Here is a 12,328-nt window from a genome sequence, read left to right as displayed (position 1 = left end):
AACTCGGGCAGTGTCCATGAATTGGTTGTGTGATCAACCCTTGTCTACCTGGGAGCTCTTCTGATCTTCCAGCTGTTCAACCAGCCCATTCATCCCACAAGCATTCCAGGAGGGAGGGAGAGCGGGAAAGCCACTTCACAGGTATTCAAAGAGGGAGAGGAGACAAAAGTGGGGAGAAAGTGTAACAGACCTTTTGAGCATACAGGTTATACATAGCATAGTCATACAAATCACTGCTGCTCCTACAACACACACCAGTCATGATTTTATAGCCCTCAATCATATCCCCCATCCCCACCCCCCAGTCGTCTCTTTTCCAAGCTGAAAAGTCCCAGTTTTATTAATCTCCCCTCATATGGAAGCAGTTCCATACTGCTCATCATTTTTGTTGGCCTTTTCTGAACCTTTTCCAATTCCAATATATCTTTTTTGAGACAGGGCGACCACGTCTGCACGCAGTATTCAAGATGTGGGTGTACCGTGGATTTATAGAGAGGCAGTATATTTTCTGTCTTATTCTCTGTCCCTTTCATAATGGTTCCTAACATTCTGTTAGCTTTGCTTGGCTTCTGCTACACACTGAGGGATGTTTTGAGAGAACTATCCACAATGACTCCAAGATCTTTCTTGAGTGGTAACAGCTAATTTAGACCCCATCACTTTATATGTATAGTTGGGATTATGTTTTCCAATGTGCATTACTAAGAAGTTATCAACATTGAATTTCTTCTGCCATTTTGTTGCCCAGTCACCTAGTTTTGAGAGAGCCTTTTGTAGGTCTCCGCAGTCCGCCTGGGATTTAACTATCTTGAGTAGTTTTGCATCATCTGCAAATGTTGCCATCTCGCTGTTTACCCCTTTTTCCAGATCGTTTATGAATATGTTGAATAGGACTGGGCCCAGTACAGACCCTTGGGGGACACCACTATTCACCTCTCTCCATTCTGAAAACTGAAATGGGAAAGGCCTCCTTTCTGACTACCCAAGAGATAGCTGAGTTCACCAGTGTCTGATAATTTACCAGGATGACGCACTCAGACAGGATAGACGTGTCTGCTCCATTGCCCTCTGTTCAGACACACCAGCCTCTCCCTCTTTCTCCACTCCCCCTCTCCTTCAGGATCACCAAAGAATCACAGGTTCTTAGCATCATCACTGATCTGCAAACGCTCTCCTCCAGTGTGTCCAACTCCCACTCACTCTGTTTCAGATGCCGATTGTCACCAGGCAAAGGTGAGAGCGGGTGTGTCTGAGGGACTGAATATACCTGCATGAATGGATGTGTACAATATTTCTGTATGCAGAAACCTTCTCAGGGTATGTCTAAACTCCAGTAAAAGACACACAGCATGGCTGCAGCTGGTCCAGGTCAGCTGATTTGGGCTTGGGCTGCTGGGCTGTAAAATAGCGGTGTAGATGTTTGCACTCAGGCTGGAGCCTGGGCTTTGAGACTCTGCGAGGGGGTGTGAGTCTGAGCCCACCCTCCAGCCTGAGCCCAAATCTCTACATGACTATTTTTATCCCTGAAGCCTGAGTCAGCTGTCTTGAGTTCTGAGACTCAGTGCGGGGCGTTTTTATTGCAGTGTAGGCATACCCTTATAGGCCCAAATCCTGCAGTCCTTACTTTGGCAAAACTTCCACTAAAACCCCTCCCATGGAGGATTTCCCTGAGTAAGAGTGGCAAGGTTTGACTTAAAGTTCAGGCATTTTGATCAGAGTACAGTACTATTTCAAGTCCGGGTTCTCTTTGTTCTATTGCACAGAGTGTCACTAGATAGGTATTCATTCTAGGGCTAAGCTGAGATCTGCACAGAGATATGTAGCAAGCCTCTTGTCTGCCCTTCTTTAGCATGTTCTCTTGACCATCTGCCTGTCACCAGATGGCCATTGTTAATGATTTACAATCCATCACAACCTTCATTAACTAAAGTACCGTCAGTCAGCCTCGGGATCCCCAGCTTTATTATTCTTAGCAGGTAGACAATTGCTGCTAGAGCATGTGTCGCTTTTTGGTGACATTGATACCAAAGCAGTTCAGTGGATGCTAATCCCACGCTGTCCATCCTTCTGGAATACACTATGTGAGCTGGCCTTCCACTTCTGCAGTCATCTGAGTCTGCAGTTCTCTTCCCTCCATGCAGCCTCTCTCTAAGTCGGTCGATGTCTCTGTTGGTCATCAAATTGACGCATGTGTGTTTTATGAACGTTCTTCTCCTGGACTCCTTCTTTAAATCCACCCTCCCTAACTACAGAACAGTCCTCTCCTCCACTGACCTTGGCTGTGATGGGGGAAGATCTGCCTACCCACCACATAATTCTTCTGTGCTCAGTTTTCTCTGTATTTCTCTTCTTGGATTAAGGAGAGGGAAAGGAAAGGCTTTGCCTATGGGAGACAACTTCAGGAAAAGGGTCTGCTTAGCTTTTGCAAATAGCAACTCCGGATGTATTCTCAGAGATTCTGAAAGGGATCCACTTCCTTAAGAGGGCATTACATGGAGTCACTATTGCAGGTGTCTGGAAGGGCCTCTTCTCTCTAAGCACTAAAGTGGTTTTGACTGGAACTCCATAGAAAGGAGCCAATTGCTGTGAGACCATGCTGAAAGGAGAGGAAGGATGCAGCACTGGGAGCTGGTAAGAAATGTGAGGTTTCAGAGTAACAGCCGTGTTAGTCTGTATTCGCAAAAAGAAAAGGAGTACTTATGGCACCTTAGAGACTCTAAGTCTCTAAGGTGCCACAAGTACTCCTTTTCTTTTTAAGAAATGTGAAGAATTTGGTATGTGTCATAGAATAGAAGAATGGGATTCGCTGAGTCTGATTCGCCTGATGTCCTGTGTTCCTTTCCTATTCTTCGCTTCCCTAGATGGCTGGACAGGCTGGGGTATGTCACTTGATGTCACCTGCTGGTTGGCACAAAAGCAGCAAGGTTAAATTGTTCATCCTCTTCTACACCCAAACTACTTCAGATTAGTTCTATCATCTTGATTTTGTTCTCTGACATACTCTACCCCGCGCCCAGACCCGTTTTCCTTCTCTTGTCCTCCAGGTTGCACCTTGAGGTCGCCCTGTTCCCCGTGCTTTGGAGAGCTGGCTCAGCTTTCTCCAAAGCATGTCAGCATCGCTCCTGAGCTGGCTGGCTGCAGAGCTGTAAGATACATCCGCCCCCACCCCCAGGGGCTATGCACTCCTGTTCCTGGAAGGATTGGACAAGAGGCCAGAAGAGGTCTGCAGAGGAGCTGAGATGGGGCGCTGGGGAACTTTCCAAGAGAAACTGAGTGTGTTGCCTCATGGGGAGACAGTGTCATTGTCTAGATACTCCAGCAATGGGAACTTGGGAAACACCAGACACACAGAGTACATCTACATTGCATTAAAAGACCTGTGGCAGACCTGGGCCCGCTGACTCAGACTCATGGGGCTTGGGTTACGGGGCTAAAAATTGCAGTGTAGATGCTCAGGCTTGGGCTTGGAGCCTGAGCTCTGGGATCCATCCATCCCTCATGGGGTCCCACAGCCTGGGCTCCAGACCAAGCGCTGTACGTCTACACTGATTTTTAGCCCAGGCAGCCACAACCATGCTACAGGTTGACATACTGATAGGGGTCACTGCGGAGCAACATGAGACATCTCCCTCCTGAAGGAGCTGGTTGTGCTGCCATCCCAGAGACATGAAGAGCCTTGAACTTGCCCTCTTGCCTACTGCTTGGTGAATCCTTGCCAAGGGTCTGGGGTAAGCTCTGCTGGGAATGCTTCCTTTCATCTCCTGTGCTCGGTTGCCCTCTGCACTCAATTCACTAGGAAGGCAGTGATGTAGCTGTGGCCCCTCCCAAATGGATGGCTGCCTTAACAGGCTGCGGAAGAGTTTATTATGCAAACGTAATAAACATAATAAGGGATGTGTTTATTATGCAAACAGCAACTGAGTTATGCGTCTTTTAAGACTACTAAATAGTTTTTAATTACTGCTATATCAGTAAATCCCATAAATATGCAAATGCAATTAGTTCACAAAATAGGCCCTAAATATCTTTATTCCTCTCCAACAAAGTTCTTTGAAGTTAATCGCCAGCTCCCTTTGTTCACTCCCTTGGCAGTTGTGCTGAAATTGATGGGAATTATGACAGATGTACAAATTCAGGGGTACCAGATTTTTTTCTGAGTGTCACATCTGGACAGGCAGGGACAGAAGACTGGGGGAGGGGGTGGTAAAAGCAGGTTGAGGGGCTGTTCCCTTCCAAACAGTAAGCTAGATCATCTTATATTTTACATGCCACATTTGTGCTCCGTGCTGTTCAAGACACGGATCTCAAGATAGCACTACACAGCCCATAACTAGAGCTGGCCAGACGATGACAATTCTGGTTCAGGACAAATTTTTGAGGTCTCAGAACTTGTATGTTTGGCATTGGAATGAAAACAGAACCTTTCAAATGATTGCATGAAATGCAAGTGTGCCGAAAAGGACAGGCTTTCAATTCCTCTCTCTTGCTCTGGTTAGAAATGAGCAGAGCGCCCTGGACCTCAGAAACTGTCCCAGCAAAAACTTAGTTGAAATTGACACGTGCCTGTGAAAACATTTCAACTTTGACAAAACAGCATATTTCAACAAAAATACATTTAGTCAAAAATGTTCAAACCAGCTCTACTTCCAGCTTACGAAAGCAAGCATAGAAAAGTAAGATGCACTGGCAGTCATTGTAAGTGTACTTTAATACTCTTATGCAAAGTCATTTTTCCTGTCCTTAGGAGTTTGGACTTCCTAAGATATTCCATATCTCCAGATCAACCTATTCCTCCTGCCCCTTCTTTCTCAGTACAACACTTCTATGTGGAGATGTGGCTCTCTGGAACCTGCAAGTCCTGTAAGTAACCAACAGGAGATGCTCCTTCTGGAATGTGCTTTATTTAGTATGTTTGGGTCAGATTTTTTTAAAGCATTTATTTAGGCACCTAACGATGCAGACAGGACACACAAAAACACGTTGGTCTCTAACTCAATGGGATTTTAAATACCTTTTAAAAATATGGCCCTTTGTGTTGTGGAAAGAGAGTCAGCTATTCACTGCATCTTACCACCAGGAAGTGGTTTCGTGTATGTCTGGATTTACTTATTTCATCTGAGCTGCCTCAACTACGTCTGTTTCATAAACTGCCACTCATCACCTGTTTCAGGTAAAGGTGATAGGAGCAACTGGAATTAACACAGTTGAATGACAGAGCTTGACTTCACAGAAAGGCGGTGACTTCCCAGGAGCAGAGGCCTACACCTAGTTTGCAAAGATGAAGCATGTTGCAGCTAGCCACATTTTTAACAAGGAACAGCAACTGATGGGGAGAACCTCTCCCAACATGCAGTGCTTCATCTTAAGTAGCTTCATGCTTGAACTTTCCACTCAGATGTAGCTGGAGCATTGCATGTTGGAAGCAGCAGTTTGCAAAGGAGGCAGTTAAATACAGGAGAACCTCACAGTTACGAACACATCAGGAATGGAGCCTGTTCGTAACTCTGAGGCAGCCGAGCTCCCAGTGGGGAGCCAAGAAGCTTGGTGTGGCTGCCCCCTGTTCCTGGCAGGGGGAGATCCATGCCTAAGGCCAGTCAACTGCTGTGCTCCCACTGGGGAGCAGAAAGGCCAGGTGGCAGCCCGGCTGGGAGTGGGAAGCTAAGGTCTTGGGGTGCAGCAGGACTCTCTGCGGGAGTAGAGAGCCCAGGTGGCAGCCTGACTTGGAGTGGAGACTGGGCAGCAGCCTGACTGGGAAGCCAGGAACTGGCTTTCTTGTCAGTTTCACTGCTCCAGGATGACAGGCAATAAATTAAGTAATGCAATTTCTACAGGGACATTGCATTGTCTTAACTACTCCCACATAAGACTTACACCTCTTGTGGAGGTGGAGTTATTAGGTTGGTGTAGTAAGGCACTTACAGCAGTGGGAGCAAGGCCATAGGGTGTACGCTGACCTAATGAGGTCGATGTAAGGCAGCTTATGTTGACTGAGCGCTGTAGCGTAGACCAGGCCTTAATGGAAGTACCAGCTAAACTGTTTGTTTTATGAAATCCGCATAGTCAGAGCGCCACCTTGTGGCCCTGGTGACAAACTTGGCTTTTTTTCCCTCTTTTTTTGGCTGTTATTGTCATGATCAGCCCTGGAAAAATGTGATCGGGTGAGATGGTGATCCCATACTGTGGAAACCAACTATGTTAAACATGCTTCTTTTTTTGTAACAGAAAATCAACAATGATTCATGAGAAGATGACCGAGAGAATTCTTTGTAAATGTGTGTCCTCTTACTATGGGAGTGCTATTGGATTTTCTATTGTTTTTTTTTTTAACTTCCCTTCCTGAAATTAGGTTGATGTGTTCTTCAGGGTAAGGAGGGGTTGGGCATATCCCCTTGCCCAGATGCTATTACTGCACCCCCTGGATAAGGCTGGACTCAAGTAGTGGCCACAAATTTTGCCATGTGGTGGCTGCTTAGTGGACTGTATGAAAAGAGCTTGGGCTCAGGCCATTCCCCACTAGATAACAGTCCAAACCATATCAAGCACCAATACAACTGGCCCTCTTGTTGTCAATCCCAACAGAGAATTCCACTCTCTCTTGAGGAGACCCCTCCTGCAGTTCAGGCGAGAGGCATAGGGGCAGTGTGCAGAATGGCAGGAGCTTGCCCTGCTGGTGCTTGTGCTGTACCTGCCCTGTGGATAAATGGAGGACTTCATTCTCTGGGGTTACTTATTTGATGTCTTCACCAGCATGCGCTTCATAGAATCATAGAATATCAGGGTTGGAAGGGACCTCAGGAGGTCATCTAGTCCAACCCCCTGCTCAAAGCAGGACCAATCCCCAATTAAATCATCCCAGCCAGGGCCCTGTCAAGCCTGACCTTAAAAACCTCCAAGGAAGGAGATTCTACCACCTCCCTAGGTAACGCATTCCAGTGTTTCACCACCCTCCTAGTGAAAGCTTTTCCTAATATCCAACCTAAACCTCCCCCACTGCAACTCGAGACCATTACTCCTTGTCCTGTCCTCTTCTACCACTGAGAATAGTCTAGAACCATCCTCTCTGGAACCACCTCTCAGGTAGTTGAAAGCAGCTATCAAATCCCCCCTCATTCTTCTCTTCTGCAGACTAAACAATCCCAGTTCCCCCAGCTTCTCCTCATAAGTCATGTGTTCCAGACCCCTAATCATTTTTGTTGCCTTTCGCTGGACTCTCTCCAATTTATCCACATCCTTCTTGTAGTGTGGGGCCCAAAACTGGACACAGTACTCCAGATGAGGCCTCACCAATGTCAAATAGAGGGGGACGATCACGTCCCTCGATCTGCTCGCTATGCCCCTACTTATACATCCCAAAATGCCATTGGCCTTCTTGGCAACAAGGGCACACTGCTGACTCATTTCTAGCTTCTCGTCCATTGTCACCCCTAGGTCCTTTTCCGCAGAACTGCTGCCTAGCCATTCGGTCCCTAGTCTGTAGCTGTGCATTGGGTTCTTCCATCCTAAGTGCAGTACCCTGCACTTATCCTTATTGAACCTCATCAGATTTCTTTTGGCCCAATCCTCCAATTTGTCTAGGTCCCTCTGTATTCTATCCCTGCCCTCCAGAGTATCTACCACTCCTCCCAGTTTAGTATCATCCGCAAATTTGCTGAGAGTGCAATCCACACCATCCTCCAGATCATTTATGAAGATATTGAACAAAACCGGCCCCAGGACCGACCCCTGGGGCACTCCACTTGACACCGGCTGCCAACTAGACATGGAGCCATTGATCACTACCCGATTGATTCACATATCAATTTAAAAGTTAGACAAGAGCGTAAACTGTAGCAGCCTCAAGTTAGAGTGGTCATTCATGTAACTTTTCTAATGAATTACCCTGCTGTTAATGAAAAGTACATTGCTCTAGAATGCTGGCAGATTAAAAAATACAGCCTGGATTTTTTTCCTGATGAAAGGATACTTTGCACCACATAATCAGCAGAGAGGGAATCTAAAGTTAGTATGCTGCCTACAGGCTGACCACCATGGGGGGGAGGGAGAATCTTCCTCTGGTGTACAGCTTCTCTGCCACATCCCTCCTGCTGCAGATGGTGTGGCCAGAGAAATGTGGGTTAGACCAGCCTCAAATGCCAGACTGCCCCCTTGGCTGCTCCAGTTTACACCACTGGTTTGGTCTGGTACAAATCCAGTCCAAGATCAGGAATGCACAAATGGATTAAAGCTAGTGTGGCACCCCTTCTTGTGACTTAGGCCATCACCCATAGCAGGGGATTTTGCCCCATATGTATATTTTTTGCAAATACACTTCTTCCCTGCGTCATATCAGTAAAACAGCCTGAATTTTACCATTCTCCTTTATTTCCTCCATTGATGTGGGCATGTTTTTCACTTCACTGAGCTTGGCCAGTGAACAAAACAACTGAGTTTCATTTCTGTTGCTTTCTGGACACTTTTCTAGCTTTCCCACGCTAAGCCCAAGCTGCAGTGTTTGGTTTTCCCACAGGGCCAGGGGCATGTTTACAGCCAAACAAGCACTGTCTTCATTGACATATTTTCAAAACAATTTCATGACAATATTTCTGGGAAGGCTAAATGCTTTCAAAATATTTTGTTACAAAACTTAATGTGCCTGCCAGTGAAAGGGGTGGCAGCACCAGAATAAGGCATGTTTCACCAAAACCTTGAGAATTACTCTTTGTGAACATGAGAGGACAAAAGCCCAGCATTGCAACAGTTGCAGTCCCATAAATAAAATATCATGTAGTCCTCTAGTCTAAAACACCAACCAGCACAGAGAGTTTCCAGGGCTGATTCTCATCTCCTATTATTCTTTAGATTGCAGTAGCACCTGGGAGCCTCAGTGTATGGGCTAAGACCCCCTGTGTTAGGTGCTGTACAAGATGGTCCATCCCCAAGAGCTTACAATCTTAGAAACGAGGGCTCAGGTTTACAATGCTCAAAATGAATATGTAGCCCAGCAGCAATATCTAAAGAACTGGAGCTTGGCTAGCCAGTATGATAGTTAATCAGCTTAAACAGGTGAGGAGGTTTTCAGGTGATGGTTTGAAGGGACCCAGTGATGTTAACAGTGCAGTGGTGTTTGGACAGTCTGAACTAGACAGAATCTGCTAACTTTCAGAGCATGTAGCCAGGTCTATCCTTTTATGAGGGTTGCTGTGGAAGGGAATACTGTTTAAGGAAAGGGGGGAAGATGGGCCACTGGTTAGAGCACTAGCTTAGGATGGGGTGCTTCTGATGAAAGGACACTTTGCACCACATAATCAGCAGAGAGGTTAAATCTCTGATCTGCCACAGATGACCTGTAAGTAAGATGACTGGTAAGTAAGTACTTAGCCTCCCTGTGCCTCAGTTCCCGATGTGTAAAATGGGGCTAATAGCACTCCCCAAACTGCATTAAAGACTGTGAGGTGCTCAGACAGTGGGAAACGTGGGCCACTAACTCCCCTCGATAGATAGCTGTATGGCCTCATGGATGCTTGTTTGCTTTTCATAGGGATTACAGCGCTTTGAGCTTTCTGTGGGCTGCCTGGAGTACGAGAGCAGGGCCTCTCGTGGTAATACGTTCCTCTAGACCACGGGAGGGGATGGAGCTGGCGGAGTGGCCTAGCGACGCCTGGGGCGAGGCAGGGCTGTGACATAGCCAGGGCTCAGTACGCGGGGGGCAGATGTGCTAGGGCGGTATGAGGCTGTGGGAAGCTGGGGGTGCTGGAGCGGGGGTGTGGGAACGTGGCCCCCTCGCCTCGGGCTAGAGCCTCAGCCTGCTGTGCCCAGGCTCCAGCCTGGTGCGGGTGCCACGGCCAGGTGCTGGCTTGCAGGGGGCAGTGTGTGAGGGGGCGACACAGGGACTGGGTCTGTGCCCGCCTCAGGGAGCTTCCTGGAGGCTGTACCCACTGAGCAGGTGGGGGGGTCTGTGCCCACTGATGAGTGTGTGTGTGGGGGTCTGTACCCACTGAGCAGGTGGGGGGGGTGTCTGTGCCCACTGATGAGTGTGTGTGTGGGGGGGCTGTACCCCCTAAGCAGGTGCTGGTGGGGGCTGTACCCATTGATGAGTGTGGGGGGGGTCTGTGTCCATTGAACAGGTGGGGTGGGTGTCTGTGTCCACTGATGAGTGTGTGTGTGGGGGGTCTTTGCCCACTGAGCAGGGGGGGGTCTGTGCCCACTGATGAGTGTGGGGGGAGGGGGTCTGTGTCCATTGAGCAGGTGGTGGTGGGGGCTGTACCCATTGATGAGTGTGGGGGGGGGTCTGTGCCCACTGACGAGTGGGGGGGGGTCTGTGCCCGGCGGAGGGCGGGGCCTCCCGGGGGCAGTGCCCGGCGGGGGCGCGCTGCGTGCCCAGCCCCGGCGGGGGGGGGGAGGGGAAGGTGCTCGGCAGGGTTGAGGAGCGAGCGAGCGAGCGGGCGGGCGCGGCCCCGGGCGGCGGGGGCGCGCGCAGCGTTTCCCGCGGGCGGCGGCGGCGGCGGCGGCGGCGGCCGAGCGGGGCCCGGGATGACGGCGGAGCTGCAGGCCGCGGCCGCGGCGGGCGGCGCCGAGAGCCAGGGCACGGTGAGGGCCCGCGGGGTCACCCCGCAGCGCGCGCGCGCGCGCCCCCCCCCCCCCCCGGGCTGGAGGCGGGGTAGCAATGGGCTCCTGCTCACCTGGGGGGGGCTGATAGGCCTGTGGGGGGGGGGCCGCCCCGGGGAGCGCGCGCCGCCGCCGCCGCTTGCGGGCAGAGATTTGGATGCGGGGCCCTGGGGGGCAGAGGCCCGGCCCGAGGCTCTGGTTTGGGTCCCGCTCCCGGGGATAGAAACCTGCCGCCGAGACCGGGCGGCGGGCTGGGGTCCTGGCCAGGAGGGTCCGCTGCCGCCGGGCTCTGGCGCTGCCCTCCGCCGCCTTGGACGCCTTCCCGCTCCCCGGGGAGGCCGCGGGGTGACCTCAGGGGTGAGGGCCTCGGGGCGCTGCCCCCCAGGTGTGGCCTTCAGGGGAGATGGGCGTTCCCCTCGCCCGGCGTCCGCCACCGCACCCACAGAGCCGCCGGGTGGCGGGACCCAGGAGGGCGGGGGTTCGTCCTAACGGGCCCCGCTGATTCCTTCCTTTAGTCCTGTTATCGCCCGTCAAAAGTATTCCAGGCCAAAAAGAGTCGTACCCAGGAAAGTTCAAACCGATGCGCTTTACTTTGTCGTCTTTTAAGTTAATAAATTAAAAAGTTACTATAATATTTGGCATGTACACAGTACGTACCCGTTCAGTGCATTTTACAAACTTCTTTGCTTTGCATGCTTATCACAAAATTAGCCCTGTTGTCCTGTTTACTTTATTGGGCGTTCATGATGCCATCAATTTATTTTTTGAAGGGCAAGAGATCTCTTTGGAAGACTTGCAGCATCTTTGAGGAATGATGATGTTTCCTATAATACAGGGATGATTTGCTGTGTATGGACAGATGCGAACATGAGTCATGTTCTGTCATCATTGTGCTGCACTAGCATCCATGTATTTGTGGCTTAACATTGTACGTGATTTTAAAGCAATTTATGTTAGCTAGCTAGTGTCAAATGGGAAGAATTTTAAGATTTGAGAGATCAAAGATATTAATAAAAAGAAAAGGAGGACTTGTGGCACCTTAGAGACTAATCAATTTATTTGAGCATAAGCTTTCGTGAGCTACAGCTCACTTCATCAGATGCACGATGCATTTCTTTTTGCAAATATAGACTAACACAGCTGCTACTCTGAAACCTGATATTAATAAAGTTTTCTTCAGCTTTTTAATGGAAGTGCCTTAAACCTAAGCATGAATGTTCCTCTCGACTGGTTGGACTGAAATCTTTTGTGATGTCTTCATTTTCTTCACCACATCTGTGCATCTGAGACGGAATGGACACAGCTTTCAGAACACCTTGACTATGGAGCTTCATGTGTCTGTTGAAGATCTTGCTTGGGAGTGACTGTACCCAAGTCCACCCTGTATTCACACCCTACGCACTGTTCTAATAATCTTTGTTCACAGTATACCTTGTAAGGTATCATTTGAAAACTAATAACCTGCTGGTCAGTAATGTCATGGTGAAATATATGTGGCAACGTTATATGTAAAGTTATGAACATAAGTTAAAATCACGATTGAAGTGTGTTTACTAGACAAGGTTGGGGAGTGGGTAAACCTGTTCCTCAAAGACAAAGGACAAAGCTGATGCTTCTAGCCAGGTGTCATCAAAGCTGATGGGCAGTCATTTATCAAATGGTCATTCTTTGCCAAGGAAAGGGGGCAGGAACAAACAGATATGCATCTTAGCAAACAACTCTATGGAACCTCTTTCACCACTAG

General features: G+C 49.0%; 1 protein-coding gene across 5 annotated transcripts in view; it reads left to right on the top strand.

The window, feature by feature from the left end:
* The first annotated feature begins 10,484 nt into the window (after positions 1 to 10,484).
* USP28 (ubiquitin specific peptidase 28) overlaps positions 10,485 to 12,328 on the top strand; it is a 49,415-nt gene continuing 47,571 nt past the window's right edge. For all 5 annotated transcript variants that reach the window (XM_048827318.2, XM_048827319.2, XM_048827321.2 and 2 more), the window contains exon 1: positions 10,485 to 10,566. In XM_048827318.2, the coding sequence (XP_048683275.1) occupies positions 10,510 to 10,566 (57 nt within the window). In that variant the 5' untranslated portion in view covers positions 10,485 to 10,509. The remainder of the gene's footprint in view (positions 10,567 to 12,328) is intronic.

The sequence above is a fragment of the Caretta caretta genome, chromosome 22 (genome assembly GCF_965140235.1).
Source record: "Caretta caretta isolate rCarCar2 chromosome 22, rCarCar1.hap1, whole genome shotgun sequence".
In the NCBI taxonomy this organism is placed as follows: domain Eukaryota; kingdom Metazoa; phylum Chordata; order Testudines; family Cheloniidae; genus Caretta; species Caretta caretta.
The sequence above is the reverse complement of the archived record's forward strand: the minus strand, read 5'-3'. Positions and strand labels throughout refer to the sequence as shown.